The 27885-nt window shown below is 45.8% G+C and overlaps 1 protein-coding gene across 3 annotated transcripts in view; it reads left to right on the forward strand.

Annotated features, from left to right (window-relative positions):
* Positions 1 to 27885, forward strand: part of ctnnbip1 (catenin, beta interacting protein 1) — a 124866-nt gene that overhangs the window by 89654 nt on the left and 7327 nt on the right. For 2 of the 3 annotated variants that reach the window (XM_085967380.1, XM_085967378.1), the window contains exon 4: positions 2145 to 4701. The exons of the other annotated variant lie outside the window; for it this stretch is intronic. In XM_085967380.1, the coding sequence (XP_085823506.1) occupies positions 2145 to 2221 (77 nt within the window). In that variant the 3' untranslated portion in view covers positions 2222 to 4701. Of the gene's footprint in view, positions 1 to 2144; positions 4702 to 27885 lie in introns of those variants that run through there. 3 annotated transcript variants of the gene reach the window in all.

A 27885-nucleotide genomic window follows, 5' to 3' on the forward strand; every position in this document is an offset into this window, starting at 1 on the left:
GTAGTGGGATTGCTGCAATTTGCTTCAACTGCTGGCTTGGCTTGGCTGAGATCAGGAAACCCTGCAGAAGCCATGCGTTCAATCTGGGACTTTCACTCTTTTGTAAGGCTCAGTACTGTACTGGGTATGGCCTTCATACACTAGGTCATCGGGCTAGCTGTCTTAGCAGGATCTTCAGTATAATAGTGCCCTGTTTCAAACACTGAATCCTCTCCCTAAAAGTAATGCCCTAGCTACTGTGCCTACCTGCTCTCTGTTGCAATCTAAAGCAAATAATTTTGTCGACACAGAGCTTGCATTGTGTGTGCATCATGTGCGTGGGAAGTAAAAGCAGTAGTTTGTTATAACTGGGAGGGCTCCACCTCACCGCCTTCACTAATTCTTTACACTAAGCCTAGATTACACAACCAGGTCTCGAGAATAAAGGAGACAAAAAATATATTTTAAAGTAGCTGGCAGTGTTTCTCCAAACTAGCCACGAAAATGACATGCAAATTTCACAAAATGTGAGAACTTGAGGTTCTTGACCCGTCTTTCAGATGAGACGTTAAACCAAGGCCCCTTCTGCTCTCTCAGGTGGATGTAAAAGATCCCACGGCCGCTATTAAGCAGGGGCGTTATCCCAGGTGTCCTGGCCAATATTTATCCCTCAATCAACATCTCAAAAAAAACAAGATTATTTGGTCATTATCTTATTGCTGTTTGTGGGAGCTTGCTGTGCGAAAATTGGCTGCCACGTTTCCTACATTTACAACAGTGACTACTCTTCAAAAGTACTTCATTGGCTGTAAAGCGCTTTGGGACGTCCTGAGGTCGTGAAAGGCGCTATCTAAATGCAGGTCTTTCTTTTTAGTATATGACTAGCATTTTTCATCATCCGTTATTTTTTTTTTTATTCATTTATGGGATGTGGGCATCGCTGGCACGGCCAGCATTTATTGCCCATCCCTAGTTGCCCTTGAGAAGGTGGAGGTGAGCCGCTGCCCTGAACCGCTGCAGTCCGTGTGGTGAAGGTGCTCCCACAGTGCTGTTAGTTAGGGACTTACAGGATTCTGACCCAGCGACGATGAAGGATCAGCGATGCACTTCTAAGTCAGGATGGTGTGTGACTTGGAGGTGGAGGTGTTCCCATGTCCCTGCTGCACTTGTCCATCTAGGTGGAAGAGGTCGTAGGTTTGGGAGGTGCTGCTGAAGAAGCCTTGGCGAGTTGCTGCAGTGCATCTTGTAGATGGTACACACTGCAGCCACGGTGCGCCGGTGGTGGAGGGAGTGAATGTTTAAGGTGGTGGATGGGGTGCCAATCAAATGGGCTGCTTTGTCCTGGATGGTGTCGAGCTTCTTGAGTGTTGTTGAAGCTGCACTCATCCAGGCAAGTGGAGAGTATTCCACCACACTCCTGACTTGTGCCTTGTAAATGGTGGAAAGGCTTTGGGGAGTCAGGAGGTGAGACACTCGCCGCAGAATACCCAGCCTCTGACCTGCTCTTGTAGCCACAGTATTGATGTGGCTGGTCCAGTTAAGTTACTGGTCAATGGTGACCCCCAAGATGTTGATGGTGGGGGATTATACCATTCAAGCTGCAAAATGGTGCCTGCCCACGAGGAATGTAGTAGCTGTGAGGGCTTCCTGTACAGGGCAAAACCTAACTCGAGAACTGTATGGGCAGGGAGCAGTTAACCGTTAAATGGTTGTATTATCGATCTGTGTTGGCTACTGATCGGGATTTAAGGGAGAACCGTCGTATTTTAAGTGCCTCAGAAGCAGTTATTTTCAGAACAACTTGAGAATCGTGCATAAAATTTCTGAAAAGGTGCAAACATCCCACCAGAGTGTCTCGCAGCGTATGTAACTTACAGGAAACAGGAACTGATTTACTACCAACAAAGCTGTTCAGTTTCATGCTGTTACATAACTATCTACATGTGAGATTCAGTGAGGTTCTTATTCTTTGTAAATATGAAATGTCTTTGCAGTTGACTCAAATCATGTAGCTTCTCCCCCTGCAGTGCAGTTTGATTTGGATCTTAAGGGGTGCTGTATCTCTTGTGTTAGATTATCCATTGCGTGGAGATGGCTGCCTCAGTTCTTCTAATACTATGTACTTTTGATTTATATGTAACAAAAAAAACTTGTCATTTTTTTAGGAAGCCCAGTTCCTGTGGAAAGTTTTGCTTATGACCATAAAATCCTGGGACCTCAAGTGTTTCACGCATGTCAATAAAATGGTAATTTTACACAGAGAATGCTTCTCCGAGTTTTAACAGTCGCATTCTAATTTAATCGTGGTGCTCTTTCTCCATCTCCTCCCCGCCCCACCCCCAACAAAAACAAGACAATTGCTTGAGAAAAGTCGTTGAATGGAACGTACAGGAAACTCTTTGGTAACCGGCACCGACAGGACCAGCGTGTTGCCAGTTGATCAAAAATTCCGGATGACCGAGAGGGTTATCCACCGAGGCTGTTTTTAACAAACAAAAAGAGAAAAAATTAAGAAATGTGCAGTGTACAGTAATTGGGTACTCACCTACAGAATATTGTGTTAAATGGATGGTGGAAGATGCTTGATTAAGTTCAGTACTGCCAGTTGAGGGTAATGCAATGCAATGACTACCAGCAGCGTGGGAGACACACAGTACCCCTGTAAAATGGCGGATCAGAAGAGACTACCGGCAGCGCGGGAGAGTCAGACTCCTGTTACAGGGGTATTGAGGTGTTCTGCCTTCCGACAGCGCCAAGAAGCTGAGTAGTGGCAGTTTGGAGAACTACCCCCACTGACTAACTCGGCCACCGCGGGAGACTCGGACTCGGCAACATTGCCGGTTATTGAGGTGTTGTTTGCGGAGTGAGAATTTTGCCGGTTAATAGAGGATCCCGGATATTTAGGTGCCGTTTAAACGAGAGTTTCCTGTAACTGTTCAGTGATCTTTTGAGAACCATCCCCAATGAATCGGAGAGGCTGCCTCACCCAGTGGGAATTGCCGGCAATCCTCACCTTTTACTGAGGAAAAATTCCACAGTGTTTTATAGATTAAAGCTTTTCGGACACGAGTTCCCTCAGTAGCACAGAGTCATACAGAGCCGAAAGCGACGGGTTCGATGTCCGAGTCCAGTCAGTTAGTTAGTGTGCCTCAGCGTGGACGCTAGTCATGGTGCTGCAGCTGACCTCCGAAGGAGGGAAAGATCAGCCAAGGAAATTCAGTACTGATGGAGTGGTTAATAGCATCAGCAGTATATTTCAGTCTGGCTATAACATGCGAGTCATTAGCTCTTAACAGTTTTATATTAACCTTTATAATATATAAAACTAGGTTACACTGCACCATTAATGGCCTTTATGTACCCACTTGTGAAACTATTTTTCATTTCCTTCATTTTTCTGCCAGTTTGCGCAACTGCCATTAACCCCATGGACCATTATTGTGCAGTTTGCCTGTCAGTCATTCACTGTAGGAAAAGCTATTACCCGGTCTTGTATAGACGTTATCCTAAGTGTTGTATGTTTTTTGACCCTGCCCGGGCTGCAATGGTTCAATATGAGAAAATTACTTTTTGAGATGGTAATACTAGAACCAGAATTCTATTTCCCTTTCATATATTACTACTTGCATTGTACAAATAAAATACAGAAAACTCAATTATTAAAAATCCAATTTTACAATAACAGATCTCATGTGGCATTGATCGCAGTGAGTCGGCGGATGTGCTGATTTAAAACTGAGGAGGTGTTATCAACAAAATGTGATGGGGAAAGTGTTAAGTGTGATATGTACAAGTGTGCAATGTATGCAAAACTTTAAATATGTAGCTGAGGGAGGGTGTCTATTACACCTTCAGCAACCAACATTCAGTTCTCTAGCTTTGAATCCATGCTGGAGCAGGCAACTGGTAAAGATAGCTGGAAAAGCAAGTTCTCTAGAAAGCGCAGCCTGACCTGTCACAGTCAGCAACCTCCAAGTGTTTTCCAAAACCTATATTGCCCAGTGATGAAATATTGGAAGCCTGCAAAGAAAACTCATCTCCTGTTCCTGAACTCCATGCAATCCAAAGCTTTGCAGTCCGGTGAACATAATCAGCATGGCTTTCTCTGAGGCAGAGTCTATCCTCAGTGACAGTAGAGGCGTTGATGTCTGCTGCTGAGGACCCAGATAGTGATGGACTCCACTGTTTGGAGATTTGCAGCTGTAAACCTTGGCTTAATGGTAGCACTCTCGCGTCAGGAGGTCGCGGGTCTGAACCCCACTCCAGACACTTGAGCACATAACCTCGGCTGCGACTTCAGTGCAGTGCTGAGGGAGTGCTGCCCTGTCGCAGCCGTCTTTCAGGTGAGACTTTTAAACCCCCTCCTAAAAGATCCCATAGGACTATTCAAAGAAAAGTGTGGGAGTTCTCCCAGTGTCCTGGCACACGCTCATCCCTCAACTAAAATCACAAAGCAGATTATCTGGTTATTTATTCCATTGCTCTTTGTGGGATCTTGCTTTGCACAAATTGACCGCTGCGTTTGCCTACATTACAGCAGTTGCTGCACGTCGAAAGTATTTAATTGGCTGTGAAGCACTTTGGAACACCTGAGGTCATGAAAGACACTATATTTGCAAATTCTCTCTCTTACCCTTTTTATATTCCTTTTCAAATCTCTATCGGATTCCCTTTTAAATAGTGTTATTAGCTAACCATTCATGGTAAAGCATTCCATGTTCTAATAATCCTCTTTAGGGTGGGGGGGGGGTTCTAACTTCCCTCTTTGCTCTTCTAGTTATAATCCACAGTTTATGCTCCCTTGTTTACTGATTCCCGACCAGTGGAAATGATCTTTCACTATTTACCCTCTCAAACCTTTTGTAATTTTGAAGAGCTCAATTAGATACCCTTTACTCTCTGAATCATACTTAAAACAAAGCTCAAAACAATTGTGATACTTTTGGTGAGGTCCCTGCCTCAGCTCATCCACTGCTGAAACCCTCATCCATGTCTTTGTTACCTCTAGACTTGACTATTCCAACGCACTCCTGGCTGGCCTCCCACATTCTACTCTACGTAGACTTGAGGTCATCCAAAACTCGGCTGCCCGTGTCCTAACTCTCACCAAGTCCCGTTCGCCCATCACCCCTGTGCTCGCTGACCTACATTGGCTCCTGGTTAAGCAGCGCCTCGATTTCAAAATTCTCATCCTCGTTTTCAAATCCCTCCATGGCCTCGCCCCTCCCTATCTCTGTAATCTCCTCCAGCCTCACAACCCCCTGAGATATCTGCGCTCCTCAAATTCTGCCCCCTTGAGCATCCCTGATTCTGTTGCCTAGGCCATAAGCTATGGAACTCCTCCCTAAACCTCTCCGCCTCTCTCTCCTCCTTTAAGACGCTCCTTAAAACCTACCTCTTTGACCAAGCTTTTGGTCACCTGCCCTAATTTCTTATGTGGCTCGGTGTCAAATTTTTTGTCTTATAATATTCCTGTGAAGCACCTTGGGACGTTTTACTACGTTAAAGGCGCTATATAAATATGTAAGTTATACCCATAATGTTTGTCAGTTAATTACAATTCACTGACAAACATTAGGAGTTCAAGTATTAGGGAAGTGAAATATTGATTGTAGAAAAACTGTTTAAATCCCCAGGTATGCGAGTAATTGCAGGGCGTGTAATATAATTGACTCAGCCATAGACTGGGAGTTTCTCTTTAATGTTTCTAACGAGACCATTTCTTCCTTTGACTCACCATAGTGTCTCCCAGGGAACTGAGCTACATAAAAGTATCTGTTTTCCTGTTTAGTCAGTCATACAGGGTCTATGTGGGCGTAAACCAAAAGGAACAAATCCATTCATCCCTGGGAACAACCAACATCCTTCAGATTCTTGCAAGAGTTAACATTAGAAGTGCTTGTTTTCCTTCAACACTTTTATAGTATTTCATTTTCTTTTTTCAGACGAATGTGTGATTATTAAATGAGCAGGTGTTGATTCTGCCGGTGCACTGTTGGCACCAGCTACAGTCAGACCAGCCTCGTCCCTCCGGGTTTCTTGTACTGAAAGTTGAGGAGGGATTCAGTTAATGAACATTGGAAAGTGGCATAGCTTAATGTTCTAGCTGTTGCAGGTGGACTGGCAATGGGCCTGGTAGTGGTAGACATTGAATTGTTTTGACACGCCAGTAGAGAGGAAATAGCGGAATAACTGCTAGTGGCAAAAGTATGATTGTCCAGCAGTATGTGTGTCACTTGCATAATTTATGTACAATGGTCCTGCATAAGGAAGAGGAGGATTTTGTTTATTTGGGAGCATTTTAGGTTTAGGTACGCTGTACAGTTTACTCCTCATCATTCAAAGTCATTTTCTGCTTAAAATCCAATAAATTGAATTAATACAGCCAAGTAGGAATTTGATAAAATTTGAATTACCAGATAATTTGAATTAAGAGTTGGCTATGGAGCCCTGTTCCTGGGACTAGGGACAGGGTCACTGGCAAGGCTTGGAAGCTAAGCAGAGCCAGGCCTGGTTAGTACCTGGAGGGGTGACCATCAGGGAAGACCAGGTACAGAAGGTCACGGAAAGAGCCCCGAGGAGGGGCGGTTGGTGAGAAGGTCACGGAAGGAGGAGCGGCTGGTGAGCAGGCCCGGGTGTTGGGCTGAAGATTGTCGGAATGGTGGAAATGGAATGGCGGCGCGCACCGACGCAGCGGCTTTGCTTCTCTCAGCCATGGGAGCTTGCAAGATCACATTTCGTTGTTCATGTACTTGTGCAATGACAATAAAGTTGAATTATTATTATTATTATGCCACTTTTTCTCCTGCAGATTATCATTTACTGACTCCTTTAACATCCTTGACAAGTGTAATGTTCCCATTCCTATTTTCCATATCTACTTATTAAAAATTACCGATTCAAACTCTAGTTTTTTCCAAACTGTAAATTATATTTTGTTTATTTCTCAATGTGAAAACTTCAGGATTATCTGTTGCTACCTGAAGGTAAATTCAAATCCAGGCACTGCTTTCCCAACAGCCTTAAACACAGGACTGAGATTAATCAGTATGCAGCCAAGTAGTCAAATAGGCGTGGCGTCCCTTCCTTGAAAGTTAAAAGGAATGAACTCTGTCTGGAGCTGAGGTGACTATAGCTTTTGTCCATTGAGTCAACCTGCTCTGTTTACACAAGAAATGCAGATTAACTGTGCTTCTGTATGAAACTTCAGAATCACAGAATCTACAGTGCAGATAGAGGCCTTTTCGGCCCATCGAGCCTGCACCGACACATATCCCACCCTATCCCCGTAACCCCACGTATTTAATCCCCTAACACTAAGGGTCAATTTATCATAGCCAAATCAACCTCACCTGCACATCTTTGGACTGTGGGAGGAAACCGGAGCACCCGGAGGAAACCCACGCAGACACAGGGAGAATGTGCAAACTCCACACAGACAGTCGCCCGAGGCCAGATTTGAACCCGGGTCCCTGGCGCTGTGAGGCAACAGTGCTAACCACTATGCCACCGTGCCCCCCTGTTCCACTTTAGGGCAGTTTGCATCTACAGGTTTCCCAATTTTTCCCATATCCACTCTAGTGCACATGCAGTACAATGAGACATTGTCAAATGGAAACAACCTCTGCATTGCACACACGCACAAAATGTACCCCGTGCTTGAGAGACTATGCAAAAGCAACATAAATCACACTGAAGCCAAGTCCAGTGGGGGTGAGTTTTCAGAGTGTTTTTATGAGTGTGTAATGTTTTACTGGTTTGGACACTACTGCCTTGGTTCTAGTATAACACTGAATGAGGTATTCAAAGCAATGTGCAACCCTTTCAGCTTCTGCCCAAGTGCATAAATTGACATTTGTACATGTGCATTCCAGCAGCAGGACATAATGAGCCAGAATATTGGTTCACACACAAAAACTTCAATGTAAGTTCAGCAACTTGACCATTTTTAATTTCTTGAATTACGATTTGGTTGATATTTGAATCTCTTATCGAAGAGGCAGCATTCACTGCACTATTTCGCTTGTCCCAGGGCAAATAACAGGAAGCTGTAAATGTGCAGTAAATGGGAATTGACGGCTGCTGAGTGAGTAACCGGAAGACCGTTGGTGCGAGAACCAAAAAGTTGGTGAGCAACTCACTATCAGCTGAAGGGAGGACCATGGAAAAAAAATGGAGTCGCTGTGAAGATGTTCAGATATTGAGAAAGATAACTTAACAAATCAAATATACTTGCACCCTGGGCCTTTTATGAATCCAGGCAATGCAGCTAATTGGTCCAGTGAACCAATCAGATTGTAAAACCAAAAGGTAAAAGTGGCAGTGATTGTGCAAGGCTGGAGCAGCAGGGGCGAGCGTCTGCTCCTCCATTCAAAGAGTAGCCTCATGGTCCGTGTGGGCCCTTTGAGCAGGACTGCAGTAAGCCCCAAAAACTGCACTGCAGGCCTCGTACCACCCATGAGTAATGTTGGTGGAGATCTTCTAGTTTATATGTATACTGTCGCTACCTTTGAGGAGGTCACTATCACATGGGATAGGGCAGTGTTTATGAATGTTGTCTATATGGACTTCCAGAAGGCATTTGATAAGGTTCCGCACAAGAGTTATTAGCAAAAATTAGAGCGCACAAAATTGGAGGTAACCTTAGGACGTGGGTCGGTAATTGGTTGGTAGGTAGGAGACAGAAAGTAGGGAATCGAGTTCATTCTCTGATTGGTGGGATGTGTGACAAGGGGTGGCCCTCGGGGATCTTAACTGGAGCCTCAGCTTTACACCAGATATATTAATGACTTGGATGAAGAAATAGAAAGTTGTATGGCCAAGTTTACAAATGACACTAAGGCAGGAGGCACAGTCAGTTGTTTGTATGGGAGGGCAAAGTTACAAAGAGGCACAGACAGATTAAGTGAGTGGGCAAAACTATGACCGATGGAGTTCAATGTGGGGAAGTGCGAGGTCATCCACTTTGGATCTGAAAAAGACAAATCGTAATATTTTCTTAATGGTGAGAGATTAGAAGCTGTGGAGCAGCAAAGGGATTTGCGTGTCCGTGTACACAAATCACCAGAAACAGTAATCAAAAAGGTTAATAGAATGTTGGCCTTTATCTCACGGGGGTTGAAATCCAAAAGTGAGGAAGTGATGCTTCAGTTGTACAGATCCTTCGTCAGACCCCATCTGGAGTATTGTCAGTTTTGGGTACGAAACCTCAGAAGATATATTGCCCTTGGAAGGGGTACAGTGCATAATCATCAAAATGATACCAGCGCTTAAAGGGATAAAAGAAAGACTTGCATTTATATAGCACTTTTCATGACCACCAGACGTCTCAAAGCGCTTTGCAGCCAATGAAGTACTTTTGAAGTGGAGTCACTGTTGTCCTGTGGGAAATGCGGCAGCCAATTTGCGCACAGCAAGGTCCCACAAACAGCAATGTGATAATGACCAGATAATCTGTTTGTGTTATGTTGGTTGAGGGATAAATATTGGCCCAGGACACCAGTGATAACTCCCCTGCTCTTCTTTGAAATAGTGGCCGTGGGATCTTTTATGTCCACCTGAGAGAGCAGACGGGACCTCAGTTTAACGTCTCATCTGAAAGACGGCACCTGGAACAGTGCAGCATTCCCTCAGCGCTGCACTGGAGTGTCAGCCTAGATTTATGTGCTCAAGTCCCTGGAGTGATAAATGATGTGGACAGATTTCACAGGATTGTATTCCCTTGAGTTTAGAAGGTTGATCTAATCGAGCTATTTAAAATGATAATGGGGTTTGATAGGGTAGATACAGTGAAACTATTTCATCAGGTGGGGGAATCCAGAACAAGAGGGCAATTAGTACTAGGCCAATAAGGAGTGAAATCAGGAAGCACTTTTTCACACACGGTAGTGGAAATCTGAAACTCACTCCCCCAAAATGCTGGGTCAATTGAAATGTTCAAAACTGAGATTGATAGATTTATGTTGAGTAAAGGTATCAAAGGCTATGGAATAAAGGCAGGTAAATGGAGTTGAGGTAAAGATCAGTCATGATCTAATTGAATGGTGAAACAGGCTCGAGGAGGTGAATGGCCTATTCACCGTTCCCTCTAAGCTGCCCAGCTGTTTGCCAGCTCCGCGCAGCCCGGGACCAGATTTTCCAAAGTGAAATTTCGCACTCGCGCGAAACTTTGACTGGGCCGCGCAGCCCCTTTAAAGGGACCGCGCACCCAAAAAAAAATTAGGGGGCACGTTAGTTAGGCCTATCCCTATTCCTATGTCCCTATCTAAGAAAAAAGTTCATAGCAGTGTTGCCCACATTAAATTAATTATGTAACACTCTTACATTATGCTGTGGTTTTTAACCTTAGCATCTGGAGCCATGCATTGTCTAAAATATTAATAACTGGAAGTATAATGTGATGGTTGAGGATGTGTTTTAGTAAGTAAGGTGGGGCTGCCATTGTTTGAAAGAGGTTGGCAGATATTCAAGTTGACTTTCTAGTTTCCTTGTCCTGTTTCTCGCATGCTGAAATGTAGATATTTCATAAAATGTGCACGCAATGTTTTACAGCTGTTTGCAGTGCGTGCACATTCTGATTGACCCGGCGTACAGTGCCTGGAAGATGAGAGCTAGAAGTAAAGCACTTATAAGATTTAGCCATTTTGCTCTACTTGTGTGACTGTAGTTGCTTGAGGTAAAATGCTAAACTTAGCATTCACAATGCTGCAGGTTTAACCATTAACACCCCATAGACTGGGTCATATTACAGTACAGGTAGACTACCCTTTATCCGGACTTCCGAAAACCGAAACCCTCTAAAAACCGAAGGTTTTTTCGGTCAGCGTAAGTCGTGCGCACGACATGACCAGAGTGGCACACGACTTACAGGCCTAGCCGGATAAGGGATAGTGTAGCATTTTTCCGCACTTCTGAAAACCGAAATCGCTCAGCATAAGTGTACCAGCCTTTATCCGCACATCCGAAACCAGAAAACCTCTGAAAGCCGAAAGTGGAGCAAAGCATGACTTCTGAAAACCGAAATGCGCACGACCACGACCCCCGCCGACCCCGGCCGAACCCGACCCCCACCGACCCCTGACCCCCCCGCCGTACCCCACCCCCGCCGACCCCCACCCCATTTCGGATAAGAGATAGTGTACTACAGTATTTATCCCTCTAACTACAGTATTTATAGTCGTTATTTATCCCACCCTTTCGGATAAGGGATAGTGTATCCTTTATCCGCACTCCCGAAAACCGAATTACCTCTGAAAACCGAAGTGTTTTCGCGCACCTTCCGAAATCCGAAATTTTCCTAAAACCGAAACACGGCTGGTCCCGAGGTTTTCGGATAAAGGATAGTCTACCTGTAATGAGGTAGGACAAAATTGCGTGTTGGGCCATCACCATTATAGTGGGAGAGAGAGTGGGCAATCACCAAGAATCACTATCTGACCTTCATGCTATGGTTGGCCATCCGACTACTCCTTTCTACCCGTGGACCTTTCTGTCCAATAGTCAGCAGCGGTTCAATGTCTCCCACATTGAGAAAAGCTTTTCTTTACTGCACTTATTGTTTTAGGCTTATTCAGTCCGATGTTGTTGCAGTCTGTAAACAGTCCTACGTGGAAGTTTTGGGGGTCAATTTTCCTAACCTTCCCTCCCACCCCGACACTGGATAGGAGTAGCATACGGGAAGTCGCTGCCCTGGATCAGGAGTGCCAATATTTCCTGTAGTGGGCCATTAACCAGAAAACCCCGAGACCCAAAGATCTGCTGAGTAAAATTGTCTGGGGTGCCCTTTGGCCTATTGCCAAGCCGCTTCAGACCCTCTAACGCAAGCCCAGCATCAGTTTGTGGGGTGCCACTGTCTGGGCGCTCTACGGCTACAATGACAGAAGAAAGGAGCCAATGGAACTTCCCCATCCAGCTCATTTGTATTCAGCAACGGGCCTGAGCCTATTGCAGGCACAGGCTCAGTTGTACACCCATCTCTTTTCCCCCAACCCCGTCCTTGGAAGCCCCAGAAATCCCACAGTAACAAAAAGGGAGTGTGGATCTAGCAAAACTCGTCTTTGCCTCCTTTTTTATCCTAACATTTATGCTCAGAAAATGGGCATTCTACAGAGCAACGGTCAGGAAAATGGGCTTCTTGATAAGTGTTAACCTTTTGTGACGTTTAGTTACTAAATCATCAAGAACTTCGCTTTATCTAGTGCTTTTACCATGGCAAAATGTCTCCAGGCACTTCACAGTCAGACCTGAGTAGGAGTAGAAATTCGGGAAGATGGCCAAAAGCATGGTTGACGAAGTAGGGTTTGCGGAAGCGTTCCAAGGTGGGATTTTGGGAGAGAGTTTTAGGATGAAGGGAAAAGTGATGGAGGGCTCAACCACCAATGGTAAACAGAGGGAGGGGAGATGCAGAGCAAACGGTGTGACCAGGCACACTGGGCACAAGAGCTCACGAAAGGGGGCTGAGGCTCAGGAGCATTTTGTAGACCAGTTGCAGGATTTTGAAGTTGAATGCGCTGGGAGACATGGAAGTCGGCTCGGATGAGGTGATGGGTAAGTGGGACTTTGTGCAGGCAGTGGAGTTCTGAATGAGTTGGCATTTACAACTTGCGAATCAGTGAAGAGAGAGTTGGAAAAGTAAAATTTGAGGGTGTCCAAAGGCATGAATGAAGGTTTCCTTGACGGTGGTGATGAGTTAAGTATGGAGATGAATGATATTCCAGAGGTGCTTTGAACTTGCCAATATTTCCTGTGGGTCTGGCCATGCCTGCTCCAAGTCTGAAAATCAGCATTAAATGCTTTGGATTCTCTTTTGGTGTCTTGCACACACCTGTCTTCCATTGCTGCATGACCTTCCAAAGTATAAAGGCTGTTTCCACCTCAAAGCAATGACTCAACCAGCTGGATATGTTTACCAGGATATTAAGTCCAGCTGTGCAAATTCCTGGTCTACACACAACACCTCCAACAAGTCAGATAGGTTGTCAAGCAAAGCTGAGAGTGTGCTCCTGGGCTGCATGAGTTGAGCAACATTCTGCCCAATGTTTTTAAGAGATATCAGGGATCATGCTACCTGCTCCAACAGATCTGCCGTGCCTTGTCATCCGGTTTGATAGTGCCCAATGCTGGTTCCAGCCAAAGTACAACAACAACTTGTATTTACATCGCGCCTTTAACGTAGTAAAAGCGTCCCAGTGCGCTTCACAGGAGTGTCATAAAACAAAATTTGACATGGAACACCATGAGATAATTGGGCAGAAGAGGTAGGTTTTAAGGAGCGTCTTAAAGGAGGCAAGAGAGGTACAAAGGCAGAGGTTTATGTAGGGAATTCCGTAGCTTAGGGCCTAGGCAGCTGAAGGCACAGCTGCCAATGGTGGAGCGATTAAAATCGGGGCTGCACAAGAGGCCAGAATTGGAGGAGCGCAGAGATCTCTGCGGGGGTGGGGGGGGGGGGTTGTAGGGCTGGAGGAGATTACAGAGATAGGAAGGGGCGAGGCCATGGAGGGATTTGAAAACCAGGATGAACAAGAAAGTAGCAGAACATCTGCATCTCTGGGTGATGCTTTTTATTGCCCTCATCAGCAGTGAGTACAGGCTTCATCACTGCAACAGTCACCTGTTGTGGAGCCACCTCTGGTCAGTGTTGATGTATACCCAACAGGAGGAAACAACGCTGACTGCTAAACCCTCACATCAACATTGACACTCCACGCCTAAGGGGTTGGAGCAGAAGTTTCAATACATCAATACGCACTTGGGTGTCTTATTATAGGTACTGTTTTTAGCGATTTGTTTTTCATCTTGCTGTAGTGTTTTAATATGGTTCCATCCGTCCCAGGCTTACTTTTAACACGAGCTGCTGACTGAAGCAACTTGGAAGATGAAAGCAAAATATTAAATTAGTGTGTCTTTAATTTGGTTAAAATTTATATTTCAAACAGGTTTGCAATTGCATTCCTGGAACCACAACTTATAGCAACTTGTTTAAACATAGATTAGAAGCAGCATCTCCTGTTTGTTTTGTTCAGTAATCTTCCCAATATTGCTGCCAATTTTCCTTGCACGATGCTCTCATAATTGGCATCCTGGCCGACCATATGTCTGCGTAACCACCTCTGACTTATATCAGTAATTTGTATGATAGCAGCAGCATATGTGACCGTGCAGTTAAATAGAAACATTTGTCTTGCAGCTACGCAGAAAGCTTTAGGAAAGAACTTGAGTTCAATAGGACCATCTGAATCTTTATAACTAACCCGTAGCTTTGCCAGCAACCTCATAACACTGCTTTGTATTACGCAAAAAAAAAATCACAAGTTTCAACATGAGGAAGAGGTGCAGCATTACGGCATGAAGGAGTCGAACATGACATCCTTATAACTTGAGTGAAAAAGTGCTCAAGATAGAATGTTGTCTGTCTAACAGGAGCTGTAGGATGTTTATGATACTACTTTGTTTCCTTCGTATGTGTTATGCCACCATTTAAAAATATATATTTTTTTCTCTACAGGAGTGGGCGCATATTCAACAGATTGATTCACAAAGATCTCGGGGTCTTCTGTGAATATTCTTATCAGTTTACATTGGTGTCATAAGTTCCACATGTCATCACACTTTAGGAAGGATGTGAAGGCTCTTGAGAGGGTGCAGAGGAGATTTACCAGAATGGTTCCAGGGGTGGGGGATCTTAGCTACAAGGACAGGTTGGAGAAGTTGGATTTGTCTTCATTAGAGCAAAGGAGGTTGCAGGGTGATTTGATAGAGGTGTACAAGATTATGACAGGTTTGGATAGGCTAGACAGGGAAAGGCTGTTCCCACTAGTTGATGGTACAAGGACTAGGGGACACAGATTTAAGGTTTTGGGCAAGAGATACAGGGAGGACGTGAGGAAAAACATTTTTATGCAGCGAGTGGTGAGGACCCGGAACACTCAGCTGACGGAAGTGGTGGAAGCGGAGACACTCAATGTTTTCAAGGGGAGACTGGATAGGCATTTGAGGGAAATAAACTTGCAGGGCTCCGGGGATAGAGCGGGGGAATGGGACTGACTGGATTGCTCTACAGAGAGCCGGCACGGACTCGATGGGCCGAATGGCGGCCTCCTGTGCTGTTATGACTCTGTCTGTGTTGTGGACATTTTGTGTGTGCAATTATCAGTATTATTAATTCTGAAATCTTTTGACATTTTTTATTTTAAAATTTACTTTTTGTCAAACATTTATGGTCGTCGAGGAGAGATATATCAGTGAACATGAAGCATGGGATGGGAAAAGGTCATTCATCTTGGTGGGACCGTACCTTCTAGGAAGCCCATATACAATTTCCCCTTTATGCAGCACTCTAGCATCTGATAAACAGCTCACCATTCTTTATATATTATGGTTGTCCATCTTCCTGAAAGAGGAACACTTGCAACTACAATCTCCCTGTGGTTTGCAGTCTGCAATTTTATCACAAATATCTTCTCTGGCTTTTTGGCTCCCTGAAGTGTGGGCCATTGCCTTGTATCTGTTCATAACTGTGAGTTCCAGGTTAGCTTCTCCAGCCGCATTGCCTCTCCTGTTATTTTTTCCTACTTTGACCCATCTATCATCCCTATTTTCGTAGTTTCCCCCAGCACCACCTTCCTGAAATTGATGATTCTGTGTCTGGTTTTATTATTCCCAATGCTTTGTGACTAATCTCCAAAATACAGCACCAGTCCATCCTCTTCTGACCTGTGCTGGCTGATCTTACAAGCCCAATACGGTCCACTCACTTGGTAATCTCCCCTCATTTATCTGCCCTGTCAGTTTTGGTACCATCTTCTTCAAGGCCACTATCCTTTCCTCCAACTTATGGAACAACAGACAATTATTACAGGATGTTTCCCCTGGCTTGGTGGGGGGGGGGGTCTAGAACGAGGGGTCACAGTCTCAGGATACGGGGCAGGACATTTAGGACTGAGATGAGAAGAAATTTCTTCACTCAGAGGGTGGTGAACCTGTGGAATTCTCTACCACAGAAGGCTGTGGAGGCCAAGTCACTGAATATATTTAAGAAGGAGATAGATTTCTAGACACAAAAGGCATCAAGGGGTATGGGGAGAGAGCGGGAATATGGTATTGAGATAGAGGATCAGCCATGATCACATTGAATGACGGAGCAGGCTCGAAGGGCCGAATGGCCGACTCCTGCTTCTATTTTTCTATGTTTCTACATCTGTTTTCATACCTATTATACCAGGCTTTCATTCCCAAAGCCCTTATCCTCCCAATAATAACGTAAAAAATTGAACAAGTTTGAATCTTGGAGATACATCAGCCTTGCTGTGTCCTTCATTATCTGGCCTGTCTCCCTATTCCCTCGCACAATTTATTTTTCTCCTCACGGATCTGAGGTTTACACTTGGATTCCTGGCCTCCTCTACATAATCTCTTCCTCGCTGTTCCCCACCAATCTGGTATCTATTTTTCCCTTTTACTTTGTTCCCCTTCGTGCTGCTCTGATCCCGTCTCCAACTGTTTGCCACCAATATTGGAGAGAGGGACTTTCCAGAGACGTACTACAGAAAGTGACATCTTCTCCAGCGACAGCTCCCAATGGATCTATCTTGCACTTTGAATTTTTTTTGATGGTTGCATTTTTTGACCTCTTTGTTAATTAACCAGAAGATCAGCTAAACCAGCAGCATCCGGGCATCAAAGCTGGTAATCTGGTTGTTACAGCCCAGAGCCACACTAGACGATATATTTACCACTTAAACCTTCAGGAAAGTCAGATTGAAGAATGTTGGCAGGCTGATCGACAGGGGATGCTGAGCCCAGGACACTCCTCATCTGGTGCACCCACACACGTCTCTGAATGGCGATCAGCAAAAGCCATGACCAATTTTCAGCTCCCTAATCCAGGAGCATTGAAGTCAGTTCTCGTAACCCAGCTGCGATCAACTACTTCAGCACAAACTGGGGATCAAACCTGGGACGTTCCTCATCTCTCTGGCTCAGCACCATGCTGAGCAGTGCCTTTAACCACTAAGCATTGAGAGAGCTCATTTTTGACTCTCTAATTTGCAAACTTATGTGTCAGCCAGTGGCTCAGTGGGTAGCACCCTCGCCTCTGAGTCAGAAGGTTGTGGGGTCAAATCCCACTCCAGAGACTTGAGCACAAAAATCTAGGCTGACACTCCAGTGCAGTGCTGAGGGAGTGCTGCACTGTTGGAAGTGCCGTCTTTTGGTTGAGATGTTAAACCGAGGCCCCATCTGCTCTCTCAGGTGGACGTAAAAGATCCCATGGCACTATTTCGAAGAAGAGCAGGGGAGTTATCCCCGGTGTCCTGGCCAATATTTATCCCTCAATCAACATCACAAAAACAGATTATCTGGTCATTATCACATTGCTGTTTGTGGGAGCTTGCTGTGCAAAAATTGGCTGCCGTGTTTCCTACATTACAACAGTCACTACACTTCAAAAAGTACTTCATTGGCTGTAAAGCACTTTGGGAAGTCTGGTGGTCGTGAAAGGCACTATATAAATGCAAGTCTTTCTTATTGACCACTTGTTTGTGGACCCCAGAATGAAAAAATAGAAGTAGTTTTAATCCATGCATGCTTTCCTCCAAAGGACCCCTTGGTCTCTGGTGGTCCAGTGGTGTCAATGTGTTGAAAAGCAGTGTATGAGCAGGTAGAATCCAGGAACAATCCTCCACCCACAGCTCAATTTTCTTGATCTCGGCCCCATTACTGTGGGGAAGTGTTGAGCGAGTCGTGGTCATGCTGCTCTCCCACGTTCTTGTGGCGAATTAGTTTGATCTGGTGCACAGCATGGCGGAGGAAAAAACGGGTTAATCTTCAAAATGTGAATTCAATTCCGGAAAATTGAGTTTGTTGGTGACTTGGGAATTGTTTTCTGGATGGGGAGTTCAGCCTGAATGTAACCGGCAAGAGGTAATGAGGGAGTCCCAGCCTCAATGGATTGCAAGCTTTGTACTGTCACAGGTGTACGTGTTACAAAAAATTAAAGCACCATCCTCCGTATTGCAAATTGGAATGAAAAAGTGTACAACACAAGCTGGTTATCCGCAGTCTCCATAGGGAATTGCTGGCAGCTTGTCAGAATGTCACATTGGGTGCTGCTTGTACTCAGGGCTGTGTATATGTTCTGTTTAGTGCTGAGTAACCAGGTGTAGCAGTCTGCTTAATTAGATTTTTGTACGTGGAACCTGCTTATGAGCCTCAAGAATCAGCTGCGAGGACTTGTGATGGCAAGTCTGGAGTCAGGCCTCCGGGGAAAATCAGTGCCTCGTGTATATTATTGGGATTCTGTTAGTCTGTTAAAATGCTGCAGCTTCTTTCTATCTGCTCCTAACCAAAATGCGCCCTCGACCAAGGAGATCAAACCCAAGTGCACACTTAACAAGAAAATTATGGCAATTAACTGCGTTCTCTGAAAGTACAGGGCCTCGCATTGATTTGATTGACAGTTCAGAGTGCCGCACACTTACTCTGGGGGGTGGGGGGGAAAGTCTTGCGCTCGGCAAAGGTTTGTGCCTGTGCCAGTTTGCAAAAGGTTTTTTCATAAATCTCGTCCTGCCATGGCAACGGCTAGAAGAAACATTCATACCCAGGAGGATTGTTTGTTTAAAAAAAAAAAAAATTTCAAAAGAGAATTTTAATTATCTTATTGATGCAAGGTCTGGAGTGCTTTAATGGACAAGTTGAAGCAGCACTGCGTGTTCGCTGTGCACATGGTGAAGTGTGCAGCTTTGTACCATTGCTTGAAGTATAAAGGTCATGCCTACTGCTGAGCTTGGAGCAAGACTGGGGTCAATCCAGTTAACAGTTATAAATCTGTTAATGGTTGATGCCCGAGCCAAGAAAGCTGCAGAGTACCCTCGGGCGTATCACATGAAGCTGAGGTTGGTCTATGTTGAGTTAGCTGATCACAGCTGCAGTGACCTAATTGAGGTGTATAAAATTATGAGGGGCCTAGATAGAGTGGACAGGAAGGAGCTATTTCCCTTAGAGAGGTCAATAACCAGGGGGCACAGATTTAAAGTAATTGGTCGGAGGTTTAGAGGGGAGTTGAGAACTTTTTTCACCCAGAGGGTGGTGGGGGTCTGGAACTCACTGCCTGAAAGGGTGGTAGAGGCAGAAACCCTCATCACATTTAAACAGTACTTGGATATGCACTTGAAGTGCCGCAACCTACAGGGCTACGGACCAAGTGCTGGAAAGTGGGATTAGGCGGGATAGCTCTTTGTCGGCCGGCATAGACAAGATGGGCCAAATGGCCGCCTCCTGTGCTGTAAATTTCTATGATTCTATGATAGTCACAGAATCACAGAAACCCCACAGTGCAGATAGAGGCCATTTCAGCCCATCGAGCCTGCACCGACACATATCCCACCCGATCCCCGTAACCCCACGTATTTAATCCCCCTAACACTAAGGGTCAATTTATCATAGCCAATCAACCTAACCCGCACATCTTTGGACTGTGGGAGGAAACCGGAGCACCCGGAGAAAACCCACGCAAACACGGGGAGAATGTGCAAACTCCACACAGACAGTCACCCGAGGCCAGATTTGAACCTGGGTCCCTGGCACTGTCGGATCACTGCAATTTGGCTTCGGTTCCTTCCGGATGCATAGAATGAAAAATTAGCCAGGCTTCATTCTCCTGGTTGCTACCCCTGTGCCCCATCACAGTACCGAAACGGCTCTCGTAAAAGTCACAAATTACATCCTATGTGACTGTGACACCGGTAAACTATCCCTCCTCATCCTTCTCAACCTGTCTGCAGCTTTTGACACGGTTGACGCGCCATCTCCTCCAACGCCTCTGACACCGTCATCCAGCTGGGTGGGATTGAACTCACCTGGTTCCATTCTTATCTATCCAGTTATAGCCAGAGAACCGCCTGCAAAAGCTTCTATTCCTACTCTCGCACCATTACCCCTGGTGTCCCCCCAAGGATCTACCCTTGGCCTCCTCCTAGTTCTCATCTACATGCTGCTCCTCCGGCGACATCATCTGAAAACACATCGATTTCCACATATAAGCTGATGACACCCATCTCTATCTCACCAACACTTCTCGACCGTCTCTGAATTGTCACACTCCTTGTCCGACATCCAGTACAGGATCAGCAGAAATTTCCTCCAACTAAATATTGGACGACTGAAGCCATTGTCTTCGGTCCTCGCCACCTCCTCCATCCCTCTCCCTGGCAACTGTCTGAGGCTAAACCAGACTGTTCGCAACCTTGGTGTCATATTTGACCCCAAGATGAGTTTCCGACCACACATCCACACCATAACTAAGACCGCCTATTTCCACCTCCATTACATCGTCCAGTTCCATCCCTGCCTCAGTCCATCTGCTGCTGAAACCCTCATCCATTGCTTTGTTACCTCTCGACTTGATTATTCCAATGCACTCCTGTCCGGCCTCCCACGTTCTACCCTCTGTAAACTTGAACTCATCCAAAGCTTGGTTGCCCCGTGTCCTAACTCGCACCCAGTCCCGTTCACCCATCACCCCCTGTGCTCAATGCCCCGTGTCCTAACTCGCACCGAGCCCCGTTCACCCATCACCCCCGTGCTCACTGCCCCGTGTCCTAACTCACACCCAGTCCCGTTCACCCATCATCCCCCCCCCCCCGTGCTCGCTGCCTGTGTCCTAACTCACACCCAGTCCCGTTCACTCTTCACCCCCCTGTGCTCACTACCCCGTGTCCTAACTCACACCCAGTCCCGTTCACCCATCACCCCCCTGTGCTCACTGCCCCGTGTCCTAACTCACACCCAGTCCCGTTCACCCATCACCCCCCTGTGCTCGCTGCCCGTGTCCTAACTCACACCCAGTCCCGTTCACCCATCACCCCCCTGTGCTCGCTGCCCCATGTCCTAACTCACACCCAGTCCCGTTCACCCATCACCCCCCTGTGCTCACTGCCCCGTGTCCTAACTCACACCCAGTCCCGTTCACCCATCACCCCCTGTGCTCACTGCCCCGTGTCCTAACTCGCGCCAAGTCCCGTTCACCCATCACCCCCTGTGCTCGCTGCCCGTGTCCTAACTTGCACCCAGTCCCGTTCACCCATCACCCCCCCGTGCTCGCTGCCCGTGTCCTAACTCACACCCAGTCCCGTTCACCCATCACCCCCCCCGTGCTCGCTGCCCGTGTCCTAACTCACACCCAGTCCCGTTCACCCATCACCCCCCTGTGCTCACTGCCCCGTGTCCTAACTCACACCCAGTCCCGTTCACCCATCACCCCCTGTGCTCACTGCCCCGTGTCCTAACTCGCATCCAGTCCCGTTCACCCATCACCCCCTGTGCTCACACCCAGTCCTGTTCACCCATCACCCCCTGTGCTCGCTGACCGTGTCCTAACTCGCACCAAGTCCCGTTCCCCCATCACCCCTGTGCTCACTGACCTACATTGGCTCCCGGTTAAGCAACACCTCGATTTTAAAATTCTCATCCTTGTTTTCAAATCCCTCCATGGCCTCGTCCCCCTCCCTATCTCTGTAATCTCCTCCAGCCCCACAACCCCCAGAGATATTTTCGCTCCTCTAATTCTGGCCTCTTGAGTATCCCTGATTATAATCAACCAAGAAAGAGTGTAAGGACAATCCTAGTAACTACAGGCCAGTCAGTTTAACATCAGTGGTGGGTAAAGTTTTAGAAACAATAATCAAGGAAAAAAAATTAACGGGCACTTGAGAGGTTTAAGCTAATAAGGAGACCCAACACGGATTTGTAAAAGGCAGATCGTGTTTGACTAATCTAATTGATGAAGGGAATGCAGTGGATGTTGTCTACATGGATTTTCGGAAGGCGTTTGACAAAGTACCACACGGAAGGCTGGTTAACAAAATTGAGCCTCATGGACTAGGTGGGTCAGAGGCAGCTTGGTTAAGGAATTGGCTTAAGGACAGAAAACATCGACTTGTGGTAAATGGCTGTTTTTCAGACTGGAGAATGGTAGATAGTGGTGTTCCCCAAGGGTCAGTGCTGGGGGCACAGCTTTTTTTGATATATATAAATGACCTAGATATTGGAATACAGAGTAGAATTTCTAAATTTGCCGATGACCCCAAACTTGGGGGTGTGGCAAACAGTAATGATGATCCCAATCGACTGCAACAGGACATAGAAAGGCTAGCAGAATGGGCAGACAAGTGGCAGATGGAATTTAATAGAGAAGTGTGAGGTGATGCATTTTGGCAGAAGGAACAGGGAGAGGCAATATACACTTAATGGCACAGTTTTAGAGTGTGCAGGGACAGAAGGACCTGGGAGTTAATGTGCAGAGGTCCCTGAAGGTGGCAGGACATATTAAGAGAGTGATTAACAAAGCATATGGGATCTTGGGCTTCATAAATAGAGGTGTTGAGTACAAAAGTAGAGAAGTATTGCTGAACCTTTATAAAGCGCTGGTTAGGCCACAACTGGAGTATTGCGTCCAGTTCTGGTCACCATAATTTAGGAAGGATGTGAAGGTCCTTGAGAGGGTGCAGAGATTTACCAGAATGGTTCTGTGGATAGGGGATCTTAGCTACAAGGACAGGTTGGAGAAGCTGTATTTGTTTTCATTAGAGCAAAGGAGGTTGAGGGGTGATTTGATAGAGGTGTACAAGATTATGATGGGTATGGATAGGCTAGACGGGGAAAGGCTGTTCCCACTAGTTGATGGTACAAGGATTGGGGGACACAGATTTATGGTTTTGGGCAAGAGATACAGGGGGGATGTGAGGAAAAACTTTTTTACGCAGCGAGTGGTGATGACCTGGAATTCGCTGCTGACGGAAGTGGTGGAAGCGGAGACACTCAATGTTTTCAAGGGGAGACTGGATAGGCACTTGAGGGAAATAAACTTGCAGGGCTACGGGGATAGAGTGGGGGAATGGGACTGACTGGATTGCGCTACAGAGAGCCGGCAGAGACTTGATGGACCGAATGGCCGCCTCCTGTGCCGTTATGACTCTACGAATCTATGACCATTGGTGCCTGGGCCCTAAGCTCTGGAATTCCCTGCCTAAACACCTCTTTCCTCCTTGCAGACGCTCCTTAAAACCTATCTCTTTGACCAATCTGACCTAATTTCTTACGTGGCGCGGTGTCAGTTTTTTGTCTTAACTCTCCTGTGAAGCCCCTTGGGACGTTTTACTATGTTAAAGGCGCTATATAAATACAAGTTGTTGTTGAGTAAAACAAAAAAGTTGAATTTGGCAGCCAGGAATTTAATTCTAACCATATGCCCCATTTCATCATGTTGTTGATGTATTGCAAATTGCTCGGCACATTTGTTTGCCTGCGGCCAAACCATCCTACTAATCAAACAATTTGCCTTATGTGCCCATATTGAAAGGTGTTGAGATTTGCGAATTAAAACTTGGACAGGAAGAAAGAAATATTGCTCCTTCTATTAAAGGGGATTCAGTCTGCAGTAAGGCGGTCTGATGGTAGGCTGAGGCTACCAGGCTTCAGTTTGAAATAAAAAACCTGCTGCACATTATTTTGTAGTAATACTACAGTTGAAGCAGTAAGCCAATGATAGTGACGGGGACAGGTGCCTTTAAAGCTTTTATTGTGAAACAAAAGAAGCCATCTTGCAAATGGCTGTTCTGTCTCGGAACCGTGGGGGAAGATCGCCAGAAGTCAGTGAGGATAGTCTGATGGCAACTTCTGAGTATTCAGGAAAGGCACTCTTTATTCATTCAGGAACATCGGAGCACGAGTAGGCCATTCAGCCCCAAGAGCCTGTTCCGCCATTCTGTTAGATCATGGCTGATCTGTATATTGACTCCCCCACCTTGGCTCCGTGATCCTTAACACCCTTGCCTAACAATCTCGCAATCTCACTCTTTTGAAATTTTCAATTGACCCCCGGCCTCCACAGCTTTTTGGGGGAGAGTTTTCCAGATTTCCACCACCCTTTGTGTGAAGAAGTGCTTCTTGACATCACCCCTGAACAGCCTGGCTCTAATTTTAAGGTTCTGCCCCCTTGTTCTGGACTCCCCCCACCAGAGGAAATCGTTTCTCTCTATCCACCCTAACAACTCCTTTAATCATCTTAAACACCTCAATTAGGTCACTCAATCTTTGTTACTCAAGGGAATACAATCCCGGTCTATGCAACCCATCCTCATAATTTAATCCTTTTAGTCTCATTTCAAAGGTGGTTATTAATTTCTGGGTGTTCACATTGTGTTATGGCAATTTTTATTTCAATTTCATTTGTATTGAAATTTCCCATCTTGCCAGCTCAGACCATCCACATATTTGGCTGATTGCTTCCTCACTACCATCTGGACATCAGAGTAGTTGAAAGTAATTATGTATTTGCACATTTCTAATGCATTGGCACACACAAGGATTAGTTCAGGCATGGAGTGAAACTACTGAACTAATTACATTTCAGTATCTTCAGTGGTGCATTTTAAATTGTGTTTATCTGCTGGAGCGCCTCTTAAACTGGCCCTAAAAATTAGACCATTATCATTTATCATCTCATCACCCTAATTGATGTGTCTCTAAGTGCAATTTGTTTTTGCTGTGCACAGTAAACTGCTGATAGCACTTAAAAAAGAGACTCTGCTAGTCATAGAAACATAGAAGATAGGAGCAGGAGTCGGCCATTCGGCCCCTCGAGCCTGTTCCGCCATTTAATGAGATCATGGCTGATCATCCAAATTCACTACCCTGTCCCTGCTTTCTCCCCATATCTCTTGATCCCTTTAGCCTTAAGAAATATATCTAACTCCTTCTTGAATATATTTAATGAATTGGTCATAAAGGAGGGTTTGGATAGGTGGAAGTGCCAGAACTTTAACATAAAGACCAGATACAGCTTCAGAACCTTGAATTGGCTGCATCACAGACAGAGAAAAATAATCTTTTTAAAAAAAAAAACACCAAATGGCATTACTGTATCACCACGGAGTCCAACTCCAGCACCCCACAAAGAGGTAGGATAAAGTCTTGGGCACTGACTTAAGCACCTTGGGACATTTTACTACGTTAAAGATGCTATATAAATGCAAGTTGCTGCTGTTGCTGACTCCCCACATTATGCGCCTTCAATCACAGGTGTTGGGAGGCGCTCAGTGGGGCACAGGGAAAGTTGGGGGGGGTGGTGGGGGGATGAGTAATTGGTGGGACAGACTCCCCGAGCTGGTTGAGTGCAGTTCTCAGTGGTACACTTTAGAGCTTGGGAGCAGGTGTGCGGGTCTGTGCTCAGTTCCAGGAGCGAGACTATTTCTCAACCTTGAGTTTGAATGCTTTACTGCTGAAGCTGGGTTCGGCCATGTTAGTGCTGCTGTACTTGACCACTCCCAAAGTTTGTAAGCGGATGATCTGTGAAAGGTCAGAAAATCTGTACATGGTTGTGACAAATTAAGCAATTTTGTGTTTGGTGTATCATGGTATTGCTTGCTTTCTTTCTGTCACAGCGCATATGGGATTAAAAGGCAGGTCTACCCATAGAAAATGGCCCAGATTGGTTTAATATACAGGCAACATTTCCTTTACGCTGCACAGCGATCTGCAGCACCTGCGCAGCCTTGAACCGGCTTTTCAATCGAAAAACTGCGCATGCATGCCCGTTAAAGGGGCCACACGGGTCAAAAAAAATTAGAAGGAACATTGTACGCAGGGGTGTCAGAATAGATGTTCTGTCTGCAGCAGGTACCCGAGGAAGGGGCCGAGCTGTTCAGTTCTGTATTTTGCACCTTTGTCTGTATTTTTGTTCAGTTGGCGGTTCTTTTTGAAGCTGAGATACATAATTAAACTTCATTAGCACAAGACACGCAGGCCAGAGAGCGAGAGCGAGAGACTCCAAGGATGGTTAACCCCAAAAAGGGTAATATTCAAGGGCAGGTGCACAGTTGCTATCGCAGCAGGCACAACTATTCATTTCGAGGAGGGACAGTTAAGTCTAACTATTGACCATCAGCAGTGTATTATTGTTTCTTAAATTAGCATTTTATAGCCTAAGCCACAGATTTATGAAGCGTTAATTTTGTGCCTACTAATGTCCAAGAAAATCCTCTGAGGATACATAATATAGCCAGTGTGGTCAAATAGAGTAACAGGTTTTTAGTTTGATCTTTGGACTCGCTGCCAATTATTTATATATTGGGCAGGTAAAGACACACTCTAGGCCATGGGGACCAGGGACTCGCCTACAGGAGTGCTCAAACACTGAATCAGCGAAAACTATTGAGTAAAAACGTGGAAATGTTCTCTCTCTTCCAGTTCAGAGTGCGGCGTGAATTGTGATCACTCAGTTTGCATTTTTGGTGTTTGGAGACCAATATTTTCCTGTGTTGCTTATAACATTTCATAGATTCATAGAAATTTATGGCACAGAAGGAGTCCATTCCGCCCAACGTGTCTGTGCCGGCCAAAAAATGAGCTCTCCAGCCTAATCCCACTTTCCCGCTCTTGATCCGTACGTAGCCTTGTAGGTTACGGCACTTGAAGTGCGCTGTACAATTCACTTCATTTTCAAAACACCTGAAACGGGCATCATCTTGAAAGCATCTGATTCTATCGGCACTGCTAACCACTTTTAGATTGGAAAAATGAAAGTGCTCAAGAATACAGTAAGACAGTTTATTCCATGTTGAGGGAGGTGTGAGCCTTGCTTTACTCAAATCCAAAGTTTAAAATAAATCTTGAAAGAGAAAGTTGAGAGGGAGAACCTTCCTAGTCGATAGACCTTCATGTCTTAACCAGATGGACTCCCACTCCACCCCCCCCCCCCCACCCCCCCGTCCAAAGACTTATTGATACAAATGCTGCAGAAGTTAAACCTTTACAGAGAGCCGGCACGGGCTTGGTGGGCCGAATGGCCTCCTCCTGTGCTGTAACCGTTGTACAAGAGATCTGTCAGTAAAAATGCCCCAGTTTGCTGTTGCCACTGGAGGCAGCTCTGACGTCCTGAATTGGAGTGTTGACTGGCTGGCTCTGGCTTGACCTGCTGGTAAATCTTATGGTCACGCACACCAGCACCAGATGGGTCGGCTTCCCTGCCTTAGCATTTGGCTGCAGAAGTCTCTTCTCGCAGTCTTGCCCATACAAGGCAAAGAAAGACAGACTTGCATTTCTATAGCACCTTTCACAACCGCAGGACGTTCCAAAGCACTTTGTAGCCACTGAAGTACTTTTTGAAGTGTAGTCACTGTTGTAATATAGGAGACACGGCAGCCAATTTGCGCACAGCAAGCTCCCACAGACAGCAATGTGATAATGACCAGGAAATCTGTTTTAGTGATGTTGATTTGAGGGATAAATATTGGCCAGGACACTGGGGATAACTCCCCTGCTGTTTTTACATCCACCCAAGAGAGCAGACAGGGTCTCGGTTTAACGTCTCATCCAAAAGACGGCACCTCCGACAGTGCGGCACTCCCTCAGCACTGCACTGGAGTGTCAGCCTAGATTTATGTGCTGAAGTCTCTGGAGTGGAACCCACAACCTTCTGACTCAGGTGAGTCACAGTTAGGGTTAGGGTCACTGAGCCACAGCTGACACCTATCTTCCATCTTCCAACATTGGGTCAGGTCCACAGCAGGAATGGTAAAGTCGCGATGGCTGAACATGCAGGATTCACACACACTTGAGTAGCATTTAAGTCACACTTTAGAGAATGACTTAAGCCACGCAGGTACTGGCCCTGCTGGGGCAAGCAAACACAACACGCAGACACGAGAAATATTTTCATACAAATAAATATTTATTTACATTTGAAACAACCAGGCGGTGACTTTTCAGTGGGTGATTCCAGAGCTTGGTGAATGCAGAGCCTCTCGAATCAGTGAGTGACTCAAACATTTGGCCGGTTGCTGCACTAAGGTGACACTTTGCACAGAAACAAAATAAAGCCTCTTCCACTGCACACGTGTAGCCGCTGGTTCT

Source organism: Somniosus microcephalus, chromosome 25 (genome assembly GCF_052327205.1).
Source record: "Somniosus microcephalus isolate GS21.2 chromosome 25, FLI_Smic_1.0, whole genome shotgun sequence".
Classification (NCBI taxonomy): Eukaryota; Metazoa; Chordata; class Chondrichthyes; order Squaliformes; family Somniosidae; genus Somniosus; species Somniosus microcephalus.